Below are 26,291 nucleotides of genomic sequence, written 5' to 3'. Positions count from 1 at the left end.
GCTTCCTGGGGGAAACAGTTGTGATCATGTATGCGTGGTGAGGGGAGTTATGAACACTTGGCCACACTCAAGGACATACAGTGGAGGAAGCTCTTTGTGACTAGATTCTACATTCTCTTCTGATCAGAGTTAAGAAGACTACTCTTGTTAAAATTCTAGTCAGGAGAGTCTGTTTGGGGTTAAGTGGAGAAGACTGTGTAAAAGATCAGCTACTTTCCACATTCTGTGATGCCTTTATACATGTCGACCCGAATGCTACCATTGCTTTGATACAAGAAAGAAAGAAAGAAAGACAAAAGATTACCCGGTCAAGAAAGAATAATGAAACCAGAATAAATAAATGCTCATAATCAAATATGAAAGTAGTAGTATATCTTCAAAGAGCTGCAACTTACATAGAAAGTTCTATCCGTTTTTCTTAGAAGATATATTACACAGCAGAACTATATTAACTACATATCTAATATCACAAAGAACTACTGTATTTAGAAGGAAATTTAAAGATATTAGAATTTCGTCTCAGCAACCAAACTAAAGAATAAATTAACTTCATACTAGGATTTATTTATTGGCAAATAGTTTCTTCCTGTCAAAATTCTATCAGGATCTGATTTTCTAAGCCTATTAAAAATAATAGGTAAATCAATAATAATTTAGTGAACTTCTTTCCACTGCAATCTCCTTCACATAAAATGAATGAAAACATTCCATGTAACCACTTATTGAAAGAGAAAGTCATAATTTATTGACAGAATCAATGTCTCTTGTTTTGCCTGAGTCCTGCTTTTTTTAATCTAAAACAAGGAGATATTATCATGTGAAAATATTTTTATTTAAGTACCTGTATTTTAAAATTAATTGTAAGGCTTTCTATTCAACTAGAGGTAAGTCATAAAAGGGACACTTTATGGCTGCCAACATTTTGTTAATAGTGAATACTGTGGTCAAAAAACCTGAAGTCATACAAATGTTCCTCAGTGTTTATCAATAGTATCGAATTTATATCTGATTATGGGTTACATTTTGATAGCATGTTACTAGTAACAGATCTATATAGTTCTAATACCAAGAAAATGCTTCAAGGATGTGTTCGCAATTACGATGACTTACTATTTATTATCTATCTTGTGTGAGAAACATTTCCAAAATATTTATCAATATGGATTAAAACCATTACTCACTAATGATTGATGGAGAAAATTGCCTAAAACTTTACACTTAACAATGACCAAACAAAAATTGTGTAATTAAAAAAATGGAAGCATAAATTCCATTCAAAATGGAAATTTCTAAAGAAACTTATACAAACCCTTTTCCAAGTGCAGGCTGTTTTTGTTCCTAATAGAGAAATCATGGGATAATAATTCATTTCATTAAAGTATCAGTATCCCACGTCTTTAATCTCCCTTAGAAAAATAACTGAAAACTAAAATCGCAGCAGTTCCCAACTTTGTGTTTCTGTAACTGTTGAGAAGAAAAAGGAAAGTACTGCATTGCTTGTATGCCTAATGAGACATTGGGAATTTTAATGTATACTAGTTGTAAAGTACTATTTGATAATTATGCATGATATTTTTATAATTCTTTAGGTAGGTGAATGAAATGTATAAAAGACCGAAGGACACCAAACGACTTTTGCACATCAACATTCCACTCCCCTATGCCTGACACCCTGCCTTGCTTTAAGTCCCAATTCTATTTTCGGTTCTGTCTTTGTTCTTATGACATATTTCGAACTCCGTATGAAGACCTTACAGGGAGTCCATGCGTGGAGCATGCCTGCCACATGCTGGGCAAATAGAACTCACTGTAATTATCTCTATTTTATAAGGGATGAAACTGAGATGCAGAAAGGTTAAGCCATTTGTGAGAAACCACATATAAGTAAGCATTCTTTGAGATGGAGATAGAAACCTTTAATCAAGAAGAGGTTAAAATGTCACGATTCCAAATCTGAAATAGATGGTCTGAAATGGCAGATTCTTAAGAGAGAATAATTAAAGGAGTTGATGCCTCATTGTCTTTAACGATATTCCTTGCTGTTCCATCAAACCATTGAATAGATAAGAGGTGAGCAATAAGTTTCAAGCTGATCTTTTGTATAGCCAGATAATTTAGACAAAAGCTTATAGGGATGGTGTGGAAAGTAAATTCACCTACCTGGCCTCCAAACTCTAACTTTCAGTAGAGGGTGAATGAGTGACACCAGGACACATGGAGCAGAGTAAAATTACTCTGTATATTCTGGTTTCTTTTCTGAAATTTGCAGTGTCAGGCCACAGACCATGTATGCTATGATAACTGTAATAATTTAAGCCTTGGGAACAGATTGCTATGCTACTCCTGAATTTTAGACTGGACAGATGAACTTTGTTCATATTCTATTTTCACCCCATCTATGCTCAGAAGATTTAACCTATAATTATATAAGATGGTTAATCCTAATTCTTTATTACAGTGGCCATAATTTTCAGTGTTTAAAGGGCAAAAGAAAATATCACCTTCCAAGTAGGCTAACACATATCTTTTGACCCCTCTCTCCATGTCGGGAATGTTCTGGATAGGAAACCTTATGAGGCACTTCCCCACTCCAATTTAAATTCTGATGACTCTTGTGGGAACATGAAATAGGCCATTCCTAAATTTAAAATTTTTGCAACCAGGGGGAAGTAGTGACAGTATGTATTTATCACATCTCCTCTAATGGTTCTAATTCCCTGATATCAGTTTTTAATGGATCATTTCCCTCACATCTTTATATTTTATGTGAAACTATACTTGAATATGATCTAATGTTAGTCTACTTGTTCATGGATTCATAACTCTCTTTTCTTTTGTGCTCTACTGTTCTTTACGGTTTTTTTTTCAAGTGAGTCTGTATAACGCATGATACAAATTTATCCTATAGGGCTTCTTATATAAATGAATATTAGCAACTTCATATATATGAGAACTTTTATGGTGACTGTTAATAACTAAACAGACTAAAGCCTGTTTAGTTGTTCTTTTAAAGAGGTTATTCAGAAAGATACAAAACACTCTTTTTTTAGACTCCAGATAGGTGGTGGAGAAATCACCTCCAAGTGAGAATAAGCAGAGGGATGATGATATATCATGGATGTAGGACTCCTTTGTCAATTGAGGAATCACCTTTGGACTTTCTCATTGCCATGGAGTAATAAAGATCCCAGTGTGATTGCTTGGATAAAGAGGATAGATACCAATTCCTTTTAGGGGACTTGACTGATCCTCTGAGTTAAATTTTACATACTATCCCAGTCTTAAGTATGGATGCAATAAAAAAATTAGAAAAGAAGGGTTCAGTCACTTATGTTCAGGAGGAGTGGCACAGGGACACATTTTACACACTTCTTTTAATTAGCAAACAAGATCTACTTAAAGAGTTTGAGGAGGAAGATCACTGAATTGTGAGCCAGCTGACTGTTAGCTTTGCCCATGCTGCTAGCACTCTAATAAGAGGAGGGGGAAACATTGCCTTCTTCCTTGTAGAGGTTCTACAGACTTTCTACAATCCCTTCCAGCTTGTATATGCTCTAGTATGCAAACATCTTCTGGTAAGCCTCTCCTCTTATAGCGGTGGGAGACACGAAACCATATAAATTCTTTCCCAGCCCTTCAATAGGTAGCTCTCCTTTACTTCATCTGATGAAAATAGTATAGAAAGTTAAGCTGGAATGTTTGGCCAATCCTGCAATAGTATGCAAGTAATGAAAGGGCTCAATACTGCTGTCTGATCTGAATTTGGTGAGGACTATGATACTCCATCTTCATGGTCTGTTTTCTTTTTTTTAAGATTTATTTATTTATTCATGACAGAGAGAGAGAGAGAGAGAGAGAGAGAGAGAGAGAGAGAGAGAGAGAGGCAGAGACACAGGTGAAGGAGAAGGAGGCTCCATGCAGGGAGCCTGATGTGGGACTCGATCCTGGGTCTCCAGGATCATGTCCTGGGCCAAAGGCGACGCTAAACTGCTGAGCCACCCGGGGATCATGGTCTGTTTCTTGGGCACACAGATTGCCTGTTAAGAGTGAAATGCCATTCACCACAGCAGCCTGGTGTAGTTCAGCCAGATGGATGTGTGATGTACACAAATTACCTAAATAATGTATGGGAAGCTATCCAATAAAAGTTTTACAAGTAAAAGACACAGGCTGATAAACTTTTAAGAAAGTAAAAGGATGAACACTCCTCCTTATATATAAAAATTTTTGTCTAATTCACAATGGAGAAGTTACACTTTCTGTGATAAATTATGGTCCCCTTGAAGGCAAGGGCACCATCTCACCCACCCTGGCACAGGGTAAAGGTATTAATGAATATTTACTGAAGTGAAACTTATCAAATGGAAGTTTGGGGAGTCAATCGATAGTGCCTGTCCCAACACACACATTTACTCACATGATGAACAAACAGGCACAATTCAACACACAAGTTTAAGCACATTACAATAAACTTCATGGGGCATAAGAGTCAGAATTAGAAAATTAAAAAGAGACCTTGGGGATCATCTAATTGTTTTATGATATTGAGCTTTTATTTTAATGAGAGAACATGACTAGAAATCACATTCTCATTCTTTGGGAGCTAGGGATGTGAAAGAATTTATATTTAACCTTTCTGAGGGAATTACCAAATTAAAGTAAGTTTATATTCCAAAAATGTGGAAAGGATAGTATCAGATCCTTCCTATCCCTGCCTGCTTACCCTCTGGGCCTCTAGGAACATCTTGAGTGCTGTTGAGTGCTGCTGGGTTAGTTTGGTATGGTTTGGGGGGTATAGGTGAGTGTTTTTCAGATGGGTCGATGGGATTTGGGGGTGAGAGACAGAAATACCAGGAGTTGCCATCTTCAACAGAAAAAGACACAGCAATTACAACTCCTCTTTCTCTTCTGTGGTTATTCAAATACGAAGTAAACACTGTAAGCTACTGTCTTGAAAAGGAAGTTATAAAGCAGAAAGAGAGCATTTATTATAAAAGCAATAATATCTAGAGAACTTGTGCTTTGAAAAATGGGATACTTTACACAAGTTTAAAGTGATACATTACTGTTTTTTTCATTTCAGTATGTTATTGTGAACCGAACAACAAACTGCTGTTTGCTAGGCACTGTGCCTGACCTTTAAAAAAGATATCATCTCATTTAATATTCATAATGTTACTGTTATTATTTGTGCTGTACATGTATAAAAAGAAAATGAAGATCCTTTAGAAAAGTCAAATACTTACCCAAGGTCACATGACTGACAATGTATGAACCATATTTTAAGTAGAATTTTCTTGACTCAATTGCTCTTTTCATGATGTGCTTTCTCCCCAGTGGATGTTATTGAATTGAATTTGTAGTAAAGTGGTGAGGAGATGAAGGGTCCTAGCTTTGGGATTAATTCCATCCTCTACTAACTAGATGTGATGAAAGAATTTGGTTCCATTTAAGTTAAGCTCAAAAATGAGAAAACTAATCAGTGGTGTGAGAAATCACAATAATGGTTAGAAGATATAACTATTGGGAATGGATATGAGAATGGATTTCTGGCTGGAGCACTGGTAATCTTATTTTTTGGATTAGTTGGTGGTTAAATGACTAAGTTCACTTTTGGAAAAATTTAATGAGCTGTACACTAATGATTTGTGAACTTTTCTACATGAATGCAATACTTTAAAAGTTTTGGTTCAGTTGACATAATTCTTATGAAAATTTTGATTAACACAGTACATTTTTATAAGAACATCAAATGCTGCTTCCAAAATAAAAATAAAACTAAAACACAAAGACTAATATAAACTCGATTGTAGCACAAAAGCCTCTGACTTTTTATTAATTTTTTTTTCAAAAGTGGAATGTGCTACCTTATGAAGCAGTGAGTTTGCTATCACTAAATCTATCTAAGGTAAAGATAGCAACATTCCTATTAATAAATCTTAATGGAGTCATTACAGGGTGGAGGTGGACAGAATGATTTCCAGGGAACTTTCTAACTCTAGGAGATATAATTTTCACCTTACAATGAATAAACATAAGCTCCCAAATGTGTTCTAACAGATAATTTTCCAAACACTGTTCATCAGTGAGCAAATAATTTAAACTTTCGAGCTGATTCCACCTGAAAGAACATATATTTCTCACTTCCTTATATATTAGATAACTCTTTGTTATATGATTTAAAAATATAGATGACTAAGCTACTAGGCTAAGCAAGAGATTATGCCTAGACTTCTTTTTCATTCTTAAGAAAAATCTTTAAAAAATCCAGAACAGTTGACTACATTACTGGTAAAAGATGATTTGCCATAAGAAAATTTTAAATGATGCTAAACATACTTACTCCCTGTACCAGGAATGCCTTATGAAAAATTAAAGTTCTATTCATTTCTCACCTAAGTAGTCAGATCAGATATGCATAATATGTGTTCATATAACCATCATCATGTATATTTCATATTACATAGCAAAGGGATCTTTAGAATGGATACTGATTCAATTTGTGCTGAATTTGAGGTTCATGAAAGGGACGGAGTCTACTTTTAAGTCACAGGACTGTCTTCTCTTGATTGTCAAATCATTTGCAGATAGCAATCATTCTTAAAAATTTGGTTCAGAAACCTGGGAGGTAAATTTTGTACACTCAACACAATTAAATATAGCCATGCACAAACTTAACATATAATTTTAGAGAATTTTCAGGTCCTTTCCCACCCACTTACCCTGCAAGGTCAATATACGACAGACTCCAAGCTCCTAGCCCGGTAAACTACTATGTACAGTTGAGACAACTGCAACTAAGTAATGCTGACAGTCTTGCTGGCTTTGTTATGATATTAAACACTATTAGTCACCATGCCCTGCAAGGCAAATTCAGCCTGAGATTCTTTAAGTTGTAACCGGGGCATTAAGTATTCATCTTCACCTAAAATTGTGCCAAGCGTTGCATAAAGCAAATATATATCTCTGGAACTTTGGGAGAAATCCATAGTTAATGCTAGATTTTTGCCTATGCTAAGTAATCCAAATGGCAGAGGACCCAGAAAGGTCAATTAAAAATTTACTATTATTAGGTTATACCTGTCTTTGAGAAGCTTACATTTTCTTTCTAGGGCTAATGCTGGATTCATGCACACCCCAAGGTAAGAATCTAATTGACCACGTAGATTTCAGTGTTCTATATGAAGGATGAGAGGTTAGCCTTGATGCTTGCTTAACAACCTTCAACCTTCGAACTCTAGATTTCTTTAACTCTCTATTTTTTTTTTTCAAGTTCACAAAAGAACACTTTATTTGAGGCAAGAAGTCTGGATGAAAGGGTTACCGTTCCCGGCAGCCAAAATCCAGGTGTTAGTGGCACTATTTCAACTTTGTAGATTCAACTTAGTCAGAAAAGGGTGCCGGGGTCCTACGTTCCCCAGCTGGACAAGAAGAAGGCCAAAACTGGAAGAGGCTCTAACCTACTGAGACTGCTCTTGAGACCCAACAGCTCGTGGGCCGAGCACTCATGGGCTGTCAGCAGGTCACGGACCCACCACCGAGGGGCAGAGGCCACACTAGGCTACGTAGGAGAGGAGGGATGTGGGGCACCTGGGGAGACAGGCACCCACAGCTTAAGAACTCCCCAGTGAAGGGATAGTCCTTGTGGGAGGCATAGACCCTCCAGTTCCCATTGTAGTTGAGTAAGGCAGTCATGTCCATGCTGCTCAGCTCGAAGTCAAAGACCTGAAAGTTCTCTGCAATGTGCTCGGGTGTCACGGACTTGGGAATCATGACCAAATTCCCCTACATGGGGAACCGGATCAGAACCTGGGCTGTGGTTTTATTGTGCTTGGCTGCACAATGGCTGTACAATCAATGGCTTTGATCTGGGGATCCTCCAACAGGGAAGGGTCCTCAGGCTTGGCCCAGGGTCTGTCGGGGGGCCGAGGGGACTGTAGGCGGTCACCAGGATGCCTTTGGCCTGGCAGTACTGGATTAACTTCTCCTGGGGAAGGGTGGGTGGCACTCCATCTGGTTGATAGCAGGCTTATATTTTAAGACAGGTTGGTTAAGATCTTCCCTATTTGGAGATGGTTGAGGTTGGAGACTCTGATGGCTTTCACCAGCCCTTCATCCACCTCCCCCGTGTCCACAAAACTGGTGTCACTGGGAATGACATAGCCTTCCCCATCCAATGGGAAGTATTCCTGCCTGGCCTTGAAGCCCGTGGAGCAGTGAATGAGGTAGAGGTTCAGGGGGTCGAGCCATGTCACCCAGCATCTTCTGCAGGCCCCCTTCACCATGCTCTTCTCATGGTACGTGCGCTGCAACTCACTGAGGATGGAGAGGTCCTCACGCTTCATCCCCTGCCTCTTGAGCTTCTCCTGGATGGCCAAGCCCACTTCACGCTCGTTCTGCAACTTGTGAGTGCAGTCGATGTGGCGGTACCCAAGGTCCATCACGACCTTCACAGCCTCGGTCACAGGTGGCCAGGCCCATGATGGGCACCTTGGTGCCATTGCCCACCACGAGGTGGCTGGCCAGGACCGCTGAGCTCTGCAGACCTGCGCCCGGAGACCACCTAACTCTGTATTTATATGTTTTTATTTCAATCAAAGGAGTTTAAAGCACATTATTTAATCCGTAGAAATTAAGCACTTGGTGCTTAAATATTATACTAGTTTTTCTATTGTGAATTAAGCTAAAGAATGAGGATGCTACCTTTGGTGACAAAGTCTTCTGCTGTAACATGATCAATTACCTACACTGAATCAATCATTAATCTCTCCATGAGATAAATGACACATACCTTTAAAAATTTATCTTCATCTGGCAAGGTTTCCACTTTCTTCTGATTTATCTGTGCATCCTCTATTGGTAGATGTGCACATTTGCAAAACATTTTTTTCAGTAATCGGCATCTGATGAGCCAATCTGTGTCTCAAATTATGTTTGAAGTAGTGTCCTTTAACTAATAGTCCTTTAAAATACTAAGTATCAATATCAGTTCTAAAAATATCATATAATTCATTTTTATAACTTAATAATTCCCAAATAGGAGTATAGCAGAATCTCGGAGGGAGAGAGAGGACAGTGTAAGATATTATATTTACCAAAGGCAGCAAAGGTTAAAAAAGGTTGAGCGACTCTGTCATAAAGAAAAATTATCTGGACACTCTGGAGATCTTCCATCAAATGGAGAAAAGAAAGTTCACAAAAGTTAATTGATTTAAAAAAATAAACTGGATCTAGAACAAATGAATTTTAATGACTATTTAAAAAAATGATTACTTTGTTCATTTCTAATTCTAAAACTAAAAGTTGGTGAATGGGTGGGATAATATGGAGAACACTGGACTGAAAACAAGAGAGATCTGAGCTCAAGTCCCAGCTCAGTTACTAAATGATGGGGCCTTCATTGTTTCAGATTTCAGTTTTCTTATGTGAAAGTGAGGGGACCAGCCTAAATGATCACTAAGTACCTTAAAGTTCTACTAGTCTATGACTTTACTAAATTTTTATATCATTTTTTATAAAAGTATTTTATAGACTCTGTATAAGAAAAGCCCGGGGGTGCCTGGGTGGCTCAGTTGGTTAAGCATCTGATTCTTGATTGTGGCTCGGGTCATGATCTCAGGGTCATGAGACGGAGCCCCACATCAGCTCAATGTGGAGCCTGCTTAAGATTTTCTCTCTCCCTCTCCCCGTGCCCCTCCCCGTCACTTGTGCATGTGCTCTTCCTCTCTTTCTCTCTCTCCTTAAAAAAAAAAAAAGCACATAATAATTGAGGGATGATAGCTATGATTCTTTCTAACTAGACATAAGTCCCTGACTCCCTGGCCCTATAGCCAACAGACTCACAGATCATGCATCTTCACCAATCTTTACCAATCACTTGGGCAGTATCATCAATCTGGAAGCTCTGTTCAGTAGATCTGATGGTGCACCTGAGCCTGTGTAGTTAGAGCACCTCTCAGTGATTTTGATATGTATCCTTGGTTGAAAAATCACTCTTCCAGGCTCTCTTTTGACAAAATGTTTCTTGGCTTTAGATTGCAAAGACTTATGCCAACAAGGGAAACAAATGTGAAGTTATAATTAAGCTCAAAAAAGTTTATTTATTTCTTAGCCATCTGAAGATAAACTCAATATTTCTTTTTTTTTTAACACAATATTTCTGATTCATGACTTCCACTGGATCGGAGTTTATAAATGCAGATATTTTAAATTTTTTCTGTGACGGTCACAGGTAATAGGAACTCAGTTGGCATCGAGATAGAATATGTGTTAAGCAAGAGGAACACATATGGATATTTTAAGTTATATGTTTAAAAATAATATATAAGCACATAACAATAACCAAATAATGAACTTTTAACCTCTGGTATCTTTCTTTGCTCCTCGAAATTCACTTGCCATTTTTTTCACCCTTTTCCACCCTGCTGTCTGTGTTAGGAGACTGAATCATAATGGCCCCTGTATCCTCTAGCCAACACGTAGCCCTTCTAAGTCATCACAGGAAAGGAGAAGAATACAAATATGTTCAGTGTATTTTTGTTCCTGGATCTCTCCTGGCAAAAGTCTTATTTGGTTGGCTGTGTCCCTTGATCAAAGATCACTGTAGGGAGTTCATGGCACTCTTTGCTTTCAGGTTTGGATGATTGTCTCTTTCCTCATCCCTTGGAGGATGGTAACAAGAATGATGCAACTGGCCCCCAGCCTACTGCACTAGCCCTTGTGGCTTCTCTGCACTTATACTTTACAAACAGACCCTTGTAAATAAGACCTTCTGGAAGAAATTATCTTATTTTGAGCTTGACATCAATCAATTTCCCAGTTTCTGGGATCCTGACTGATATAGCCCTTTATGTTAAAGGTACATTTGAGAATCTTTGATTAATACAAAGAAAGTAGAATATGTGAAAACTTGAGCATTGTTAAGAAAAAAGCCCTAGTTCTGTAGTTCTGTTTAAAAAAAAAAAGGACGCCTAAGCAATTGAAGAAGAGTATTATGGTAAAAGTCATGTTAACACTGAGGTAGTGGTGAATATGAGAAAATGGGGTGTTGATCTGATCTATGATATAGAAAAGAACAAGGTGATGTGAATTTTAACTGAATACAAACACCAAGTCACAAGGCTGAAACCAGTAGTGTTTCTTTACATGCTCCAGAGACACTTGATTTGTGATATTGCATTCATCTGGGGGCAGCTCATTAACAGAATAATATAGGTAAACTGGAAGGAGTTCATGAGGAGTAACCAAATGATAAAAAGCGCTGGAGGACCGACGTGTGAGAAGAGATTAAAAAGATGAAATCACTGGGCTTTAGCTAAATGGTGACTAAGGGGGAACATTCAACTGTCTACAATTATGTAAAGGTTATAAACTTCAAAAGAGAGGCAGCGATTACCACAAATCAAGGCAGCGCTCTGTGTAAGGAGACAAATTAGGAAGGGAAAAGCTCAGTTCAAATAACAGGACCATTTTCTAATGTAGAGATATTTTGCGTCTTATAAAGTTAAGTGTTACATACTAGAGTCTTTGAAAAAATTCAAATTACAAATTACTTCAATATATATGTGGACTCTCCATAGTTTATTATCTATTGATGCAGCTTAGAAATCAGCCGTTTGCAAGCATATTTAGAAATAAAAATAATGCCTGTTACTATAAGTTTTGTGCTAGACATTTAACATGCAGCTCATTTAATTGTTAACATTGCATTTTAACAATTAAAGAAAATGAGGGTAAAAAATTTTGAGCAAAATTCATAACGTCAACTAGCTAGTAAGTGGCAAAGACAGAATGCAACCCCGGGGGGTCTTTATCTCTCTGCCTCCGCTTATAACACTGGAATACTTAGATTACTTTGGTAGATCGCTGTATCTATAAATTTTCATTCTTCTATTATTTACACAACTATATGGATTATTGACTAATCCTGTGAAGTATCTTGTTACTGATTTCCTTGAATACCTAGTGATTTATTTTAGGTACCTTGGAATATGGCCACTCAAGGTTCATGGTCATTAATTTTGCAAGGGATAGCCATTTTCCATTCTTGAAAAATCCATAAGGTCACCACTCATTCTTGCTACGTGGATGAGGTAAAGCCCAAATAATCTCATTTCCTTATTCTTGACACCACTCGTTTTTAATTTTAAAAAATAATTTCCCGAGCCACTATTTTATGCGATTAAAATTGTCCAGTAAGCTATAATGTATTTACAAAGCTGTAATTTTAAAGAAAGGCTATTAGGCAGCTCTCTTTTTCTTAAAAAGATCATCACCTCTCAATTTAACTTAATTGAAGAATAGGAGTCTTCTTTCCCCTATGACCCTCAACTTCTATGATCAGAGATACTGCTGCTAACCATTTCTTCGTGTCTCTCCAGGAATTTTCTATATACATATCTGTGCACACTTTCTTTTCTCACTTAGCCATTTATCTTGGTTATCTTTCTGTATCAATATATAAAGTGTTACTATAGCCTTTTTAATGGCTATAAAGCATTTTATTGCATGGGTGTCCCATTATTTACCCAGTTTTCTGTGGATGGATATTTGGATAGTTTCTAGAGTATTTAAAATAATTCTGTTATGAACATATAGATATATTTATCTTCGTGTACTTATACTGATAGAATAAATTTTTGGCTAGAACATTTCAGGGTCAAAGCCCATGTATGTTTACATTTTTTAATAGGCATTTACCTGATTGTCATCTCTACAGTGGGTTTTACATTAACACAAAAAATATGGTGGCCTAAACAGGCTACTCACACTTTAAAACTCACATCAAATTCCCAGGATATCATTGTATTAACTTCTGCTTTGTGGGCATAAAAATGGCAATTTGCCAAAGATGAACATTTTATTCTACATAAATATTTCACTCCTCAGCCAGACTTACCATTGCCCATTTATATTCTCAAGTCAATAACACATTACTTATGTATATTTTTCCATAGCTTAATTAAAAGAAACTTGCTAATGTTTCAAATAACGGATTTGACTAATTATTTGTTCTAGGCCTTGGCTCAGGCCATTTCTTCCACCTGGAAAATCCACCTCACTCCAGCCCTGCATGTCTATATCCTACCTACCCTTCATGGTTTATTTCAAGTGATACCTTCTTCATCTAAATCATGTTTCCTCAGGACTCCCAGCACCTCTATTTAACCCCTTAATAGCTCACATTTTACACTGTAAATCCCTGTTAAATAGTAGCTATCATTATTAGGCAAGAGATTTTTCTAGCTCTAGAAATGTTCTTTTTATTTTTTTCTCATGTCCACTCTTGTCTGCTTCAATGGATTGATTTACCTCAAACTACATATCAGTATTGTGATACTACTTTCATTTTCTTTTAAAATAAGAGGTCCATGTTTTTATTTTTAAGATCAACTGGTTAAAACATTTTTTTTAAATTCTGAAGTTTCAGATTTTTCAACATAGCAAAAAAAAAAAAGATTTAAAGTGTCTTTTTGGAACTCAGCTCATAAACACATGCAACTTTAAAAACTGAGAGTTAAATCTGAAACATACTGGTGAGAGTAACATGGATACTATATTAAAGGCCTTTGGAGGCAAGCTAGCATAGTTTACACGCCATTGAACCTATTTATAGAGCTGACTTCTTTCTGCAATGTCAACTGTAACATAATACTTATTTTAAGCTTCAGTATCTCAAATATCAGCCTCTACTTGTTGTACAGTCCTCCTTTATTTGATATCAGAGAGCCCAATGGAGCCTTCAGAAGAACCTAGTCAGATTAGCAAAGATAACTTTTTAGAAGTTCCTAATTTATCTGATTCTCTTTCTGAAGATGAAGAAGTTAAAGCTACTTTCAAACCTGGCTTCTCCCCTCAGCCTAGTAGACGAGGTTCTGATTCTTCTGAAGATCTATACCTGGAGACTTCATCTTCAGGTACAAGAAGAGTTTCATTTGCTGACACCTTTGGATTCAATCTTGTGTCTGTCAAAGAATTTGATTGCTGGGATTTACCAAGTTCTTCAACCAGTTTTGACTTAACGAAGGACATTTTTCACACAGAAGAATATGTTTTATCTCCACTATTTGATTTGCCTTCTTCAAAAGAAGATCTAATGCAGCAACTTCAAGTACAGAAAGCAGTACTGGAGTCAACTGAGTATCCTCCTGAGTCTACAAGTATGAAGGGCATTATTCGAGTTTTGAATATTTCTTTTGAGAAGTTAGTATATGTGAGAATGTCCTTGGATGACTGGCAGACACATTATGACATTTTAGCAGAATATGTCCCAAATTCATGTGATGGTGAAACTGACCAGTTCTCCTTTAAAATTTTATTGGTTCCCCCTTATCAAAAAGATGGCAGTAAAGTTGAGTTTTGTATACGTTATGAAACTTCTGTTGGTACATTTTGGTCAAATAATAATGGCACAAATTATATATTGATTTGTCAAAAGAAAGAACAAGAGCCGGAAGCTGTAAAACCACGGGAAGAAGTTCCTAATAGACAAATTAAAGGCTGTTTAAAGGTAAAATCAAGGTGAGGATATATCTTACATTCTTTACTCTTCATAATCCTAAAGTCTTTTTATGTCATTCTTTATTTCATGTGTTGTAAGAAATAGCCATGCTGTTTAAAAATATGCTGCTCATTATATATAAGACAATGGTGCTATGCTATATAACAAGGTCAGTGCTCTTCAAATAATAGCACCACGTTATCTCTTCACCAAATGCAAGGAAAAATATGGATATAATGTAGTAGATGGAGGAGCAGGGGAACACAATGTGCATACTGCTTGCCTAATGACTTACAAATTGTTAAGTTCAAACCATGGAATCTAGATTCTTAACATGTAAAACTTCATCTTGACATTTATAGTATATTTATTTTCAGTGGGTTTTAAATGTCTTTGCTGTACTTCAAAACATTTCTGATGAACATAAAACTGTGCTTCAAAATGCTCTTAGTGCTCAGAAGTTGGTAGGCATTCCCCCAGACTTCTTAATGATTGAGTCATATAAAGGTGTCTGGAGTCCATGTGAAGGTAAATCATAAGAGCTAGGACTTTAATGACAAACTAAGAGAAAGACAAAAGTACATGAGTAATGCATAAATTATGCATAAAATGTTATAATTACAACCAAATGTAACATTACAGAACACAAAGTAGTATAAATTAGTGAAAGCAAATGGAGCAGAATTTTTTAAAATGACCCAAATAGAAGTAAGTATATTCAGCTTTATAGATTAGAGATTTGGGATATGATTCCTCATTAGTAACCCTGCTCTCTTGTTAATATAAAAAAATAAACTACATTCCGCTCTCTCTATTGTAAAGTTGGCTAATTTCCATAACACTAGGTTAGCAGATAAAACATCCAGGAGGAGATAAATTCCTTCTGCTCCTCAAAGTGTCTCAGTGGGAAAGTTCACATTATTCCACAAGTGGGATTGGGATTGCCCTCTGGGTGGTCCATCCTAACTATTAGTGGACCTAAAGATTCTAGCAACTGTACCAGAAGTGGTGTAATAGGATGAAGAGGGAACTGGATTAGGAATCAAGACACTGAGATTCTAAGTGGAATTTAATGAAAAATGTAGGGAATGACACTGGAAAAATGTTAGCCTCTTTATGTTTTAATGCTTAGGTCTGTTATTTGAAAGTAAATAGTAACTACTAAGTGCATTAGTCTAATGCATTAATGAACTAAATATAACATAGGTGGAAGCAATTCAGTCATACAAAATATTTCTATTTTCATTATCCTTTAAAGTCTTTTGAAAGATTGGCTCACTCACCCTTGTGAATTTTGCCAACTTTCTTAGTTCAAATAAAACTTTCTCAGATTCTAACTGATGCTATTAAGGGAATAATATAACCATAATCTCTACATGTGCTAAAATAATAACTTAGACGTTTATGAAATTACTCAGCAACATGTTAGCTATATAGACAAGCTCAGTCCTATTTAACAAGCTAATTTATATACACAAACATACACGGTAAATACTTTACAAAAAGAGATCATCATCAGTGAATATCTATTATATGAGCTGCAATTTGCCACTTGCTCTCTCTGTTAGAGAAAGGCAAAATTCAGAGAAGTCACAGCCTTACTGTTAAAGAGCTAACAGAAGAAGGAGTATTTAACTAGGAGGATTTGTCTGAAGTTAAAGATGCAGCTTTAAAATTACAAGCAATACATTCTGAACTATGGTAAAGATAGGAGATTCCTTTGATAGACCAAACCTGACTGGATACCAAGAACAAAAACAGGCAACTGATAGGCCTAATCTTCTACCCCACTCATGATATTATTGGAACTTCTCCTAGTCTAAGATATGTATAACTATATATATCCATACACACATTTGTATTCAGAATAGTAATCATTGGATTCATAGCGGACACCATTCAAGTTTTAATATTGCTTTGGGGAAAAACCTGAGAAGAACTAAACCACAAAATGGTCTAAAGGCCTGTAAAGTTTCCTAATGAGTTATAAAAATGGAAAAAATCTCTCTCCTTCAAAACCACAAATACATTTTCTGCACTTCTATAACTTAAAAATGACCAACATAATTCAAACCACATTTTGAAAAAAGCATTTGCCTCTGGAGGAGGCCTTTTGTGCTGAGTTTCAGTCCAACATGAATTTTTACATCTGATTTATATACCACTCAAAATGGAGTATATAAAGGAAATCCTGACAGATCCTTAGAACAGCATGTGCCGTAATAGAATATTTATACAGCTTTTCCATGATATAATTTATATGCAATGGGGTTTCAAATATTCCTAAAACTCACACAAGAGAGCATTATCAAATTTCTAAATGAATATTGCAGTTGGGCTTCATTGTGAAGAATTTAGTTAGGGAAAAATAGCACACCTTATTAGTTTTATTTTACAAAACGTGTAGTTGGCTAAAATAAAAGTGAACTAATACTTATTTGATCAAAAAATTATAGTTTCTAAAACATCCTCCTCCCTCCAAAGATTTACAGAATTTAAATGGGTCTTTTTTGAGTATTTCCACACTTCCTCCGTGGCTTAATTTAGAGGTCACTTCTTCCAACAGATAAATACAGAAGAGAAATTTATGTGGATTTTTGCTTCATACATGCAAGCAATTAACAATAGTCTGTTACATAACTCGGAGTTAAAGTGGAAATAAACGGTCCAAATGTAGACAGTAACATTTACCTTGAATTCATCTTAATACCAAAGCTAATTTGCTGTCAGGGTTCTGGAGATTTTATCTTCTGAAAGTGTCAATAATCCCTTCCAATAAGTACAGGACGGACTGTGGGAACACATTTAGTGAGGTAGAATTTCTGTTACGCGGATCACTCTAGGCACCATGCTTTTTCTATGGAGATCTTTTTTCAGGTCAGAGTTTGTAAATCTCTACATTGATGTGGTTGTCTATTTTCTTTGATGTTTGTTAATCTATCCACTTTGACAGAAAGAAATGTCTAAAGGGAAAGGAAAGCAGAGTCTGTTACTTGCAGGCATGTGACTGAGAATGACCCAGAGGTATTTAATTGCACGGAAAGGCATGCATCATGAGATACTTGATAAGTGTCACTGCATACAAGGCACAGGTGTATGTGCTAGCAAACAAGCTAAGCAGATTTCTGATCTACATCCCATGGGCTTTATTACAAAATAAATGACCAAAAGAGATAATTGACATTGATATAAATGACATTAAATGTACATAGATAGATAAGCAAAAAATAGCATGCAGAAGCAGTTACAATTATGGGCTTCAGAATTCAACATATCTGGCTTTGAGTCCAAGCTCCACATGCTAGCTGTGTGACTGTGGGCAAGTTGGGCCTGGTTTCTTCATCTGTTAATTGGGAATAACAATAGGACTACCTAATAGGGTTATTTGGAGATTTCTGTGAAATAATACATATAAACTTTTGGCACAGTGTCTGGAACATAGTCAATTATCAGTAAATGTTAACCAGTGTAAAAAAGGCACAATTAATTAAAATTAATTTAGATGGATATCAAAATCCTTAGAAAAGCTCAACCTGCTCAAAGTCTCTTTCCTCATTCCTTTCAAGGTTCCTAAGTTTTCATCTTTGGAGAGCCATTTTTTGGCCTCTTGCAGAACTTTAATCAACAAGCAAAACTAATTAAATTGTAAATTTTCTTGAGATCTGTGTCATCTTATATCTGAAACATCTTAAAACTGGGTTATCTTAATGACTATTAAAATTTCCACATTTACTAAGTGAAAAAATGGAGGACCAGATGGGAAGGGGTAAAAAAAGGCATAAATTTTGGCACTGAACAGACATGCATATTAATCCCAGTAAAATATATACTTAATAGCTATGGGACTGTGGACATATTACTTTACTTCTTAGCGCCTCAGTTTATTCATCTGTAAAATAGGGGTGATGATGCCTGCTATTATGATGATTCAATTAACATAAAATTAGATATTTTTTAAAGCTTTAGTAAAGTGTTGGGCACATATAAAGTAGTCCTCAAAAGCCAACTAAAATTGCTTTCATCATTATCAAACCTTGTTTAATGTTTGCTAATTTCCGATTCATGGACTTCCATGATTTCTCCAGATATTATAGTCTACCTTGCTCAGTCAAGGTTCCAAAACTCATTCAACAAGTGTTTATTAAGGACATGTGTGTTGTTAGGCACCAATACCCATGAGAAACATGGCTGGAAACATGACCCTGTGAAGACAAGGAGAGGTCCAAAGGAAAAAGGCCTGGCAGGGACTGAAAGCAGAGAAAGGGACAGAGAAAGAACATCAACTTCAATTCTTTTATACCATGGAAACCATGAATAAAAAAATAAGAACCATTTACATTATGTTTCAGGTTTTCTAGAATATGCGATCTATAACTTGTGCCTGGGCTAGGGGAGTGGCCTTTTTTCTCTCTCACCAGCTGCTAAATGTATGTTCCCAACCATTGGGTACACAGACTGACTTCATCTGGTTTTGTATTTTATTAAGTGAAACCAATTTATTATTTTAAGTAAAGAAATGGCATGATATAGGTGTTGGATGGTATTTATAACTTGGCCAGGTGAATGCAAATAAATTCCTGAAAGACTTCAATGCTAAAGGAGAAAATTGATCGGTCTTCAATTTTTGTACCTGAGGAATAGAACCCAGGCACATTCAAGAAGGGAAAAGAGAGAAATACTTTCTAAAGCATGATTTTAAGATTACAGAGAGTTTACCTTTCAGGGTGGTACAAAATTGTTAAAACGAGGCCAAGAAAAGCACTGGAAAATGGAGCATAAGATATGGTAATGTTGCATGTTCCAGTCAGAGCCATTGGATCGTGAGACTTCCTTAATTTACACTTACAGTATAATCTGGGATCCTGGAAATAGTCCAAAGAGGTGTAAATAGCCCCATGAGGCCTTTAGGACTTAATGTATTCCATAACTAACTTGTTGTGAGTCCGTACTAATTGTGGAAGCCAGGTCTGCTTAAGGGGGGGACCTCTGGCAAGGCCATATGGAAACATAAAACGCAGCTGCACAGGACCTGTCAAGAGGACTGTTTGGAAGCTGCCAGCTGGCTGACAGCAAGGAGCCAAGTAGCTTAGTTTCCTTGGAGATCTACCAGGGCTTTGTGGCTTCCTGGTTTTCTACAAATCCATACCCCTAGAAGCCTAAACTCCATGGAGTAGTTTTGTAATCTTGTCTAAGAGAGGGGAAACGAGGGTCTCATCATTCAGGGCATTTCTCAAGCTCTAGCTGAAAGGAATCACTATGGATGCCATGTCTTGCATGGATCCTCTGGATCTCCATAAGCTTTAACTTCCCAGCTGAAGCCCATCTGCAAGCCCATAAAAATTCTCATAGGGTCCAAGCACTCTGAGCCAATAAGGCTCCAGGCAAAGAAAAAAAAAAGATTATGAATTGGGATACTTATTTTTTCAACTTCTTGCAACTTTGCTGACTTTGACTGTCCTAAGTTTTTACTCCAACACCCCAACAGGAACAACACAGGAGAAATAATCTCCAAAGAAGACACCCCAGGTAGGCCTGACTGCTTAGTGACCTGGCAAACTTAAGGGATCTTCTATGCTCTGACACTTTGAAACCATGACCGAAATTTTTATATATATGTACACACAAATACACTTCCCTTCCTTAAATGCAGACACATCTAGGATGGCAGGAGCTATCCTTATTTTATACTCAAATAAGGTTGTTGCACACAGGGGCTTTAAATTTGGATTGATCCGATGGAAATGACTAATTTTAGAGCAGAGAGCACTATGGGATACAAATCAGGTTTGAGTACAAAGTTGTAGTAAAGGCTCCAAAGAGGCATGAGGACTTTGGGGGCCTGGAGTGTGTGTGTGTATATTTAGGGGAAAAGGTGGATTCCATAAACAGTGAGGCATAACGGAAACAGCATACCCTTTGAGTTTTACTTACCCTTTTTGAAATCTGCAGTAGTAAAAAAGACAAAATATTCCCCAAATTTATATTTGTAAAGTATGCCAAATAGTCGATCCTTTTCTTAATTATGTGAAACAGATTTTATAGCCCATTTAACACTGATGGTATTCTGATTTGTTTTACAGATTTAAGCCATGACACAAATCAAATAGATTCTAACTCTATAAGAAAAACTCCAAGCTTATTTCCATCCTTAAAAATTACTGTGGATGTCTTCACACAATTGTGAATCAAATAGAATTGTGCAGGTAAATTTCAGCTTCATAAGCCATATAATGAAATGAAGCTGGGAAAAATACATTTTACTAATATCTCCTTCGGAGGATAAATACTTACAGATAATTTTATAATGTACTGTTGTAACTTAAATCATCTGGGTATTTACCAATAAAAAATTACACATTTTTTTAGAAGCCACATTCAGGTGCAGAAAAAAATGTAATCTTCAACATATATTCTAGTAGGTGTATAAGACTGTTGTGTTTGGTGTAAATAAAAGTTCAATCATTGTTTCCAATGTTAATAGAACGCTTGATTTCTGAATAATCTTCAATAAATCATATAGTTGCAGAAAAGATCATTTAATTTTTTTTAAAGAGAACTTTATGTATTTTTATTTTTTTAAATTTTTATTTATTTATGATAGTCACAGAGAGAGAGAGAGAGAGGTAGAGACACAGGCAGAGAGAGAAGCAGGCTCCATGCACCGGGAGCCCGACGTGGGATTCGATCCCGGGTCTCTAGGATCGCGCCCTTGGCCAAAGGCAGGCGCCAAACCGCTGTGCCACCCAGGGATCCCTAATTCTATTTTTTGCTTTGAGGCAGAACTATTTCAAAAAGTACCGGAGCCAAATGGTTACGTATTCTCTTCTGAATCATCTTCTGGGAAGATGGTGTTCTTCAGCAATGTATTCTATAAGGAATAATATGTCTTTTATGTGGCCATTCATACTGTTCTGTGTCTTTAATCTTGTCACTTATTTACTCTGATTCTCAGTTGAATTAAATGTTGGAGTCCCTATTCTTACAAAGTTAAGCAGAATCATATTGTTTCTGTGATTGATTTCTATTTTTTATGTCAACTAACCTAATAATTTTAGAATTGTGCCTGAGGTCCTAACTAGCAAACCAATAAACTAGTTTGTAGTATTTTAATGCAAAAGTAAGAGAAGAAAAAAACTCACTGCCAACTAGATTATCTGAGGGGGTGGATGGCTGATATCACTGTTACAAGGACTGTGCACTGCAGGCACTAACGTTCCGGGGCTGCAGGGAACAGCAGGCCAGCTAACAAGCTCTCCCAATCCTGCCATCGTTAGCTTGGAGTTCTGAGTACTGGAGGGATTGTTATGATTACTGTACTTCCTATGGGGGCCCGGGAAGTTACAATATCAAAAATATTTCAGAAGATTACTTAGTTTATTTCTCAAGTCTACCTAAAAAAGATAGCTGTTAGAATTTTTGAAACCCTCTTAGACCAATAATGAATAATTTACAATAGCTGTATATACACTATTTTCTAGATATCTAATTTCTTAAATACAATTTCACTCAAGAATGTAACTATATAAGACACTGAAAAGAAATTTTGAGTAGGTTTGTGACAATCAAATGTAATATAGAACAGCTCGAAGTTACACTGGTTGTTAAGTATATTATTTTGTAGAATGGTTAATACAGTATCTACAAGCAGATTCGCTGAATCTGTTAAATTTCTTGAATCTCTCTCTGTGTGTGTGTGTACAGTTTTAACAAAAAACGATTTGTTCTAATCAATGAGTATGTGCAGAGATCTGGGACAGCCAATCCAGTTCATAATTTATTTAGTAAATTGGACACAGGGAGCAGTTAAGTAACACGGCCCATCTACACTTGAATTATTCTTAATGCATTGCGTTTTTGTGTGGAAAAAGTACACACACACATCTGTATATGTGAGCCTTTTACTTATACCTTATCTTGTGTGTGTGTAATACATATAATAAAGTCATTCTTCAGATAGTTCATATGTTTTCTAACATTTTATATTTTCTGTCTCAGTAGTATCTCACCTAAAGCTAATTTTGGCAAACCAAGATTTTAGGCAATGCTAGTTATATGGACATCCAAGACATTTGTTTACAAATCTTGTTAAACTCATATAGTTCAACAGGACTCCTAGTCCTATTCCTGATTTATCCATATTATGGGATTGCTTTTGCTCTTATTTACTTTGTCATTCTTCCTTTAAATTATAATATTTCTGGTAGTATGTTTTTCATGGAGTAGTTACTTTAAGGATACAAAAGAACAGCTTTCTTTAAATGGAACGGTTGCTGTTTTTCATGTTTGCCTCTGATGCAATTTATTTATAGGCAAGAAATTAACATTTAATAAAAGATTTACTGCTTATCAGATATCTTCCTTCCAGACATGTCTGGAAGGAAGAAGATTTCCATCATATGGCCCTCTATACCTGTTTAGTCAAAATGTTTACAAAGGTGGCATTTATAGTGGGGGCCTTTTCCTGCACTTTTAAAAAACCTATGTATGTGTCTTCTTCCCAACTGGACTGCAAGTTCCTTGAGGCCAGGAATGATGTGTTTGTCTAAGCATTATTTCCCCACTAGAACTAATAAAATGATTTGCATATAAAAAGCTCTTAAAATTAATATTAAGGCAACTGGTTTTCTCTTCAATAACCCTGAGGCCTAGTAAAATCTAAAAGCACCTTCTGAATAATTGAAGAATGAATTATACTTGCTACAGTTTTAATGATAAAGGCTTTTATTGTTTTCACAAGCTTTAAAAATCAGATGCCTTCTGGACATCTCCATCTGGATATCCAGGTGGCAAATTAATTCCCTTAATGTCTCACACCAAAGTTACATTTCTCCTCACAACCTAACTGTTCTTCCTGTATTCTTTCTATATTTTGCTTAAAATCCTAGTCATCATCCCTGCGATGCAAATAAAAAACTTCATTATAATAACTGATTTCTCTTGTGTTGGTTCTTACTTATTCTATACCCATATTATATTCTATGGCCATGAGGTAATGATTGTTCATTTGATCAAAAATAAAAATTATTTTAAAAATTAAAAATAGGATAAAATATAGAAAGACTATATTTATATACCATAAAAACAGATAAAAAATGAAATTTGCTCTGCAATTATCACATTATTTATTGTCTAAATTGACTCAAAAAAATTTTTTTTAATATTTTTTTCTTTATTTATTTATGATAGTCACAGAGAGAGAGAGAGAGAGGCAGAGACACAGGCAGAGGGAGAAGCAAGCTCCATGCACCGGGAGCCTGACATGGGATTCGATCCCGGGTCTCCAGGATCGCGCCCTGGGCCAAAGGCAGGCGCCAAACCGCTGCGCCACCCAGGGATCCCTAAATTGACTCAAAATTAAATATAGAAATGAACACATGAACCATTATAACATCTTACAGTCTAAATTTAGGTGGTTACTTTCAGTTATCAAGGTATCAACAAGAGATCAATTAAGAAATAAATTAATATAGCCTACATGGGAATACTCTCATTATTGTCTTTCCTTCTATACTAAGCCTTCTAAAGAGCTGATTCATAGAGTCACCATAATATTACTTTGAAGTAAAGTCAAGTAATCTTAACATCTCATATAAAATAAATATTCACTGGTTAGCCCTTGGCTTTCTTCCTACCACAGTCCAAACCTGTAGGACCAGAACCAGAAAAACCTAACAAGCTGAATAATGAAAGACCAAAGGCAGATATTGTGCATCTACTGGTCAGAACAGAGTCATTCATTCTTTTTTTTTGCTAGGGCCAGGGGCAGGGCCCTTATTCATAGAGTGCTACTGCTGCTCATATGGTGCTCCCTGATTCTGATACATATGGATTCTGGGCCTGCCTACTAGCCTATCTGCTTTTCTTTACCTTAATATCTTCCCTTGACTGAGCCTTTTGCCCTTACCAGATTCCTCCCTGTGTATCTAAACTTAAACTTTACTGAGTCATACAGAACTGTCAGCTCTGTCTTGAGATTGTGTTCCTTCCCCTACAGGAAACCAAAAACCAAAAATATTTAAGAGGAGTAATGCAATGCATCTAAATGTTTAACCTTAAACCTACAAAAAGATAGTGTGATGAATCTGCTACTCTATTAAAGACTATCTACAATTTTGGGGGATATGATTTTAGATTTAAAGAAAAGTTTCAGGAAGAAGATGAAGACTTCCCATATACCTATATATATATATGTTTTAAAACTATGTAACAGATGAGTCCAGATGCATTGATTCTTATAGGCGAGAGCTTTAACTTTTGTTGGCAAATTGATTTTAAATCAAATATAAAAAATAACTTTTGAAAATATTAAGCAACGGTAATTTTCTAGTTTGTAGCTAATTGCTGATTTCGCAGATTCTAAAATACATTTAAAATTTCTTGTGAAAATAAAAGGGATCCCTGGGTGGCCCAGAAGATTAGTGCCTGCCTTTGGCCCAGGGCATGATCCTGGAGACCCAGGATCCAATCCCACATCAGGCTCCCTGCATGGAGCCTGCCTCTACCTCTGCCTGTGTCTCTGCCTCTCTCTCTCTCTCTCTCTCTCTGTGTCTCTCATGAATAAATAAATAAAATCTTTAAAAAATATATCTTGTGAAAATGTTAACGAACTCAAACTGAAATAGTAGCCATCATCAGACATTATAATGTTTTAATTTTTTAAAAAATTTAAAACTTTAAAATTATATTAGTTTTATTTTCATGACAGGAAGAATTGAGAAACAAACATATATTTTAGGAAATTAGCATAACTTATCACATCTTTATGGCAAAAAATATGTTCCCCTATACTGATAATAGCAATCAGTTCCTACATTACCACCCTCAACTAACATCTCATAGTTTCATTACGAGTTTTACTATAATTTTCCTAATATCCTAAAGAACTTTATTGTGTAAAACCTAAAGTCGCAACCCAAAATAAAAATGTATTGTTGAGGTAGGCAACGCATAACATTTGTAAATAGTTATCATTTTTCTTTCAAAGAAGTTTTTAAATGCAGTTGGCTGGAAATTAAAGTTTTATCAATTAAATTTGTTGTTTTCCACTTTCAATACACAAGTGGAGATGGGTTTCCACTGAAAATGTTATTTGTGAGACTGAATTAAACATTTCTAGGTAAGCCTTAGCTGTTGAGAAATTGGGGGGAGTTATTACTTTTTTAGTACAATAGAATATACTTGTCTATGATGAATTGTAACCTCTAAGGAAATTAATTTTTTTGGAAACCCTTTTCAAAATTATGTTCACATGATTGTAAAGGTCACTTGTGTGTGTATGTGTGTGTGTGTATGTGTACTTGTCCAATTCCCAGAGAATTCTTTGTCTACTTATAACATTGTAATATTGTTTAGAATTTAGCTACAAAACTGGGTGGGACTTTCATGTCATGTATATAAACTATACCTGATCGATAACTTTAATTCTATGATATATACGACTTTAATAGTTTACCTTGTTCTTTTATTTAGAAATGTCTAATTATATAAGCTTAAGGAATACATGTTTTAAATCTATCATTTCTTAAGTGATATAAACCATTAAATCACTTTTATACATCGTAGTAAGCAACACTAGCCCCATTTCACATAAGAAGAAATTTCGGCAAAAGGGATTTCTTTGATCAAGTCCAGAAAATACTTAAGAGGAGAAACTGGGCTTGTGATTTAAATTCTCTAATCTTCTATGGCTCTGAGCCATAATGCCTCACTAAGGCACTTATTGATAAAGAAATAATAGAGTTCTTATTTTATGTAGAACACTTCTAGGTAGCTTCTATCTTTGAGCATTAAT

At 36.0% G+C, this 26,291-nt stretch overlaps 1 protein-coding gene and 1 pseudogene across 5 annotated transcripts in view; one reads left to right on the top strand and one right to left on the bottom strand.

Moving 5' to 3' along the window:
* Positions 1-7,515: 7,515 nt before the first annotated feature.
* Positions 7,516-12,710, bottom strand: LOC129502753 (aldo-keto reductase family 1 member B1-like; annotated as a pseudogene).
* Positions 12,711-13,703: 993 nt separating this feature from the next.
* PPP1R3A (protein phosphatase 1 regulatory subunit 3A) overlaps positions 13,704-26,291 on the top strand; it is a 46,634-nt gene continuing 34,046 nt past the window's right edge. For all 5 annotated transcript variants that reach the window (XR_008663077.1, XM_055314840.1, XM_055314839.1 and 2 more), the window contains exon 1: positions 13,704-14,520. Coding sequence is in view for 4 of the 5 variants with exons in the window: in XM_055314840.1 (XP_055170815.1) it covers positions 13,733-14,520 (788 nt within the window). In the remaining variant the exon portion in view is untranslated. The remainder of the gene's footprint in view (positions 14,521-26,291) is intronic.

This window comes from Nyctereutes procyonoides, unplaced genomic scaffold (assembly GCF_905146905.1).
Source record: "Nyctereutes procyonoides isolate TBG_1078 unplaced genomic scaffold, NYPRO_anot_genome, whole genome shotgun sequence".
Lineage (NCBI taxonomy): Eukaryota > Metazoa > Chordata > Mammalia > Carnivora > Canidae > Nyctereutes > Nyctereutes procyonoides.
The sequence above is the reverse complement of the archived record's forward strand: the minus strand, read 5'-3'. Positions and strand labels throughout refer to the sequence as shown.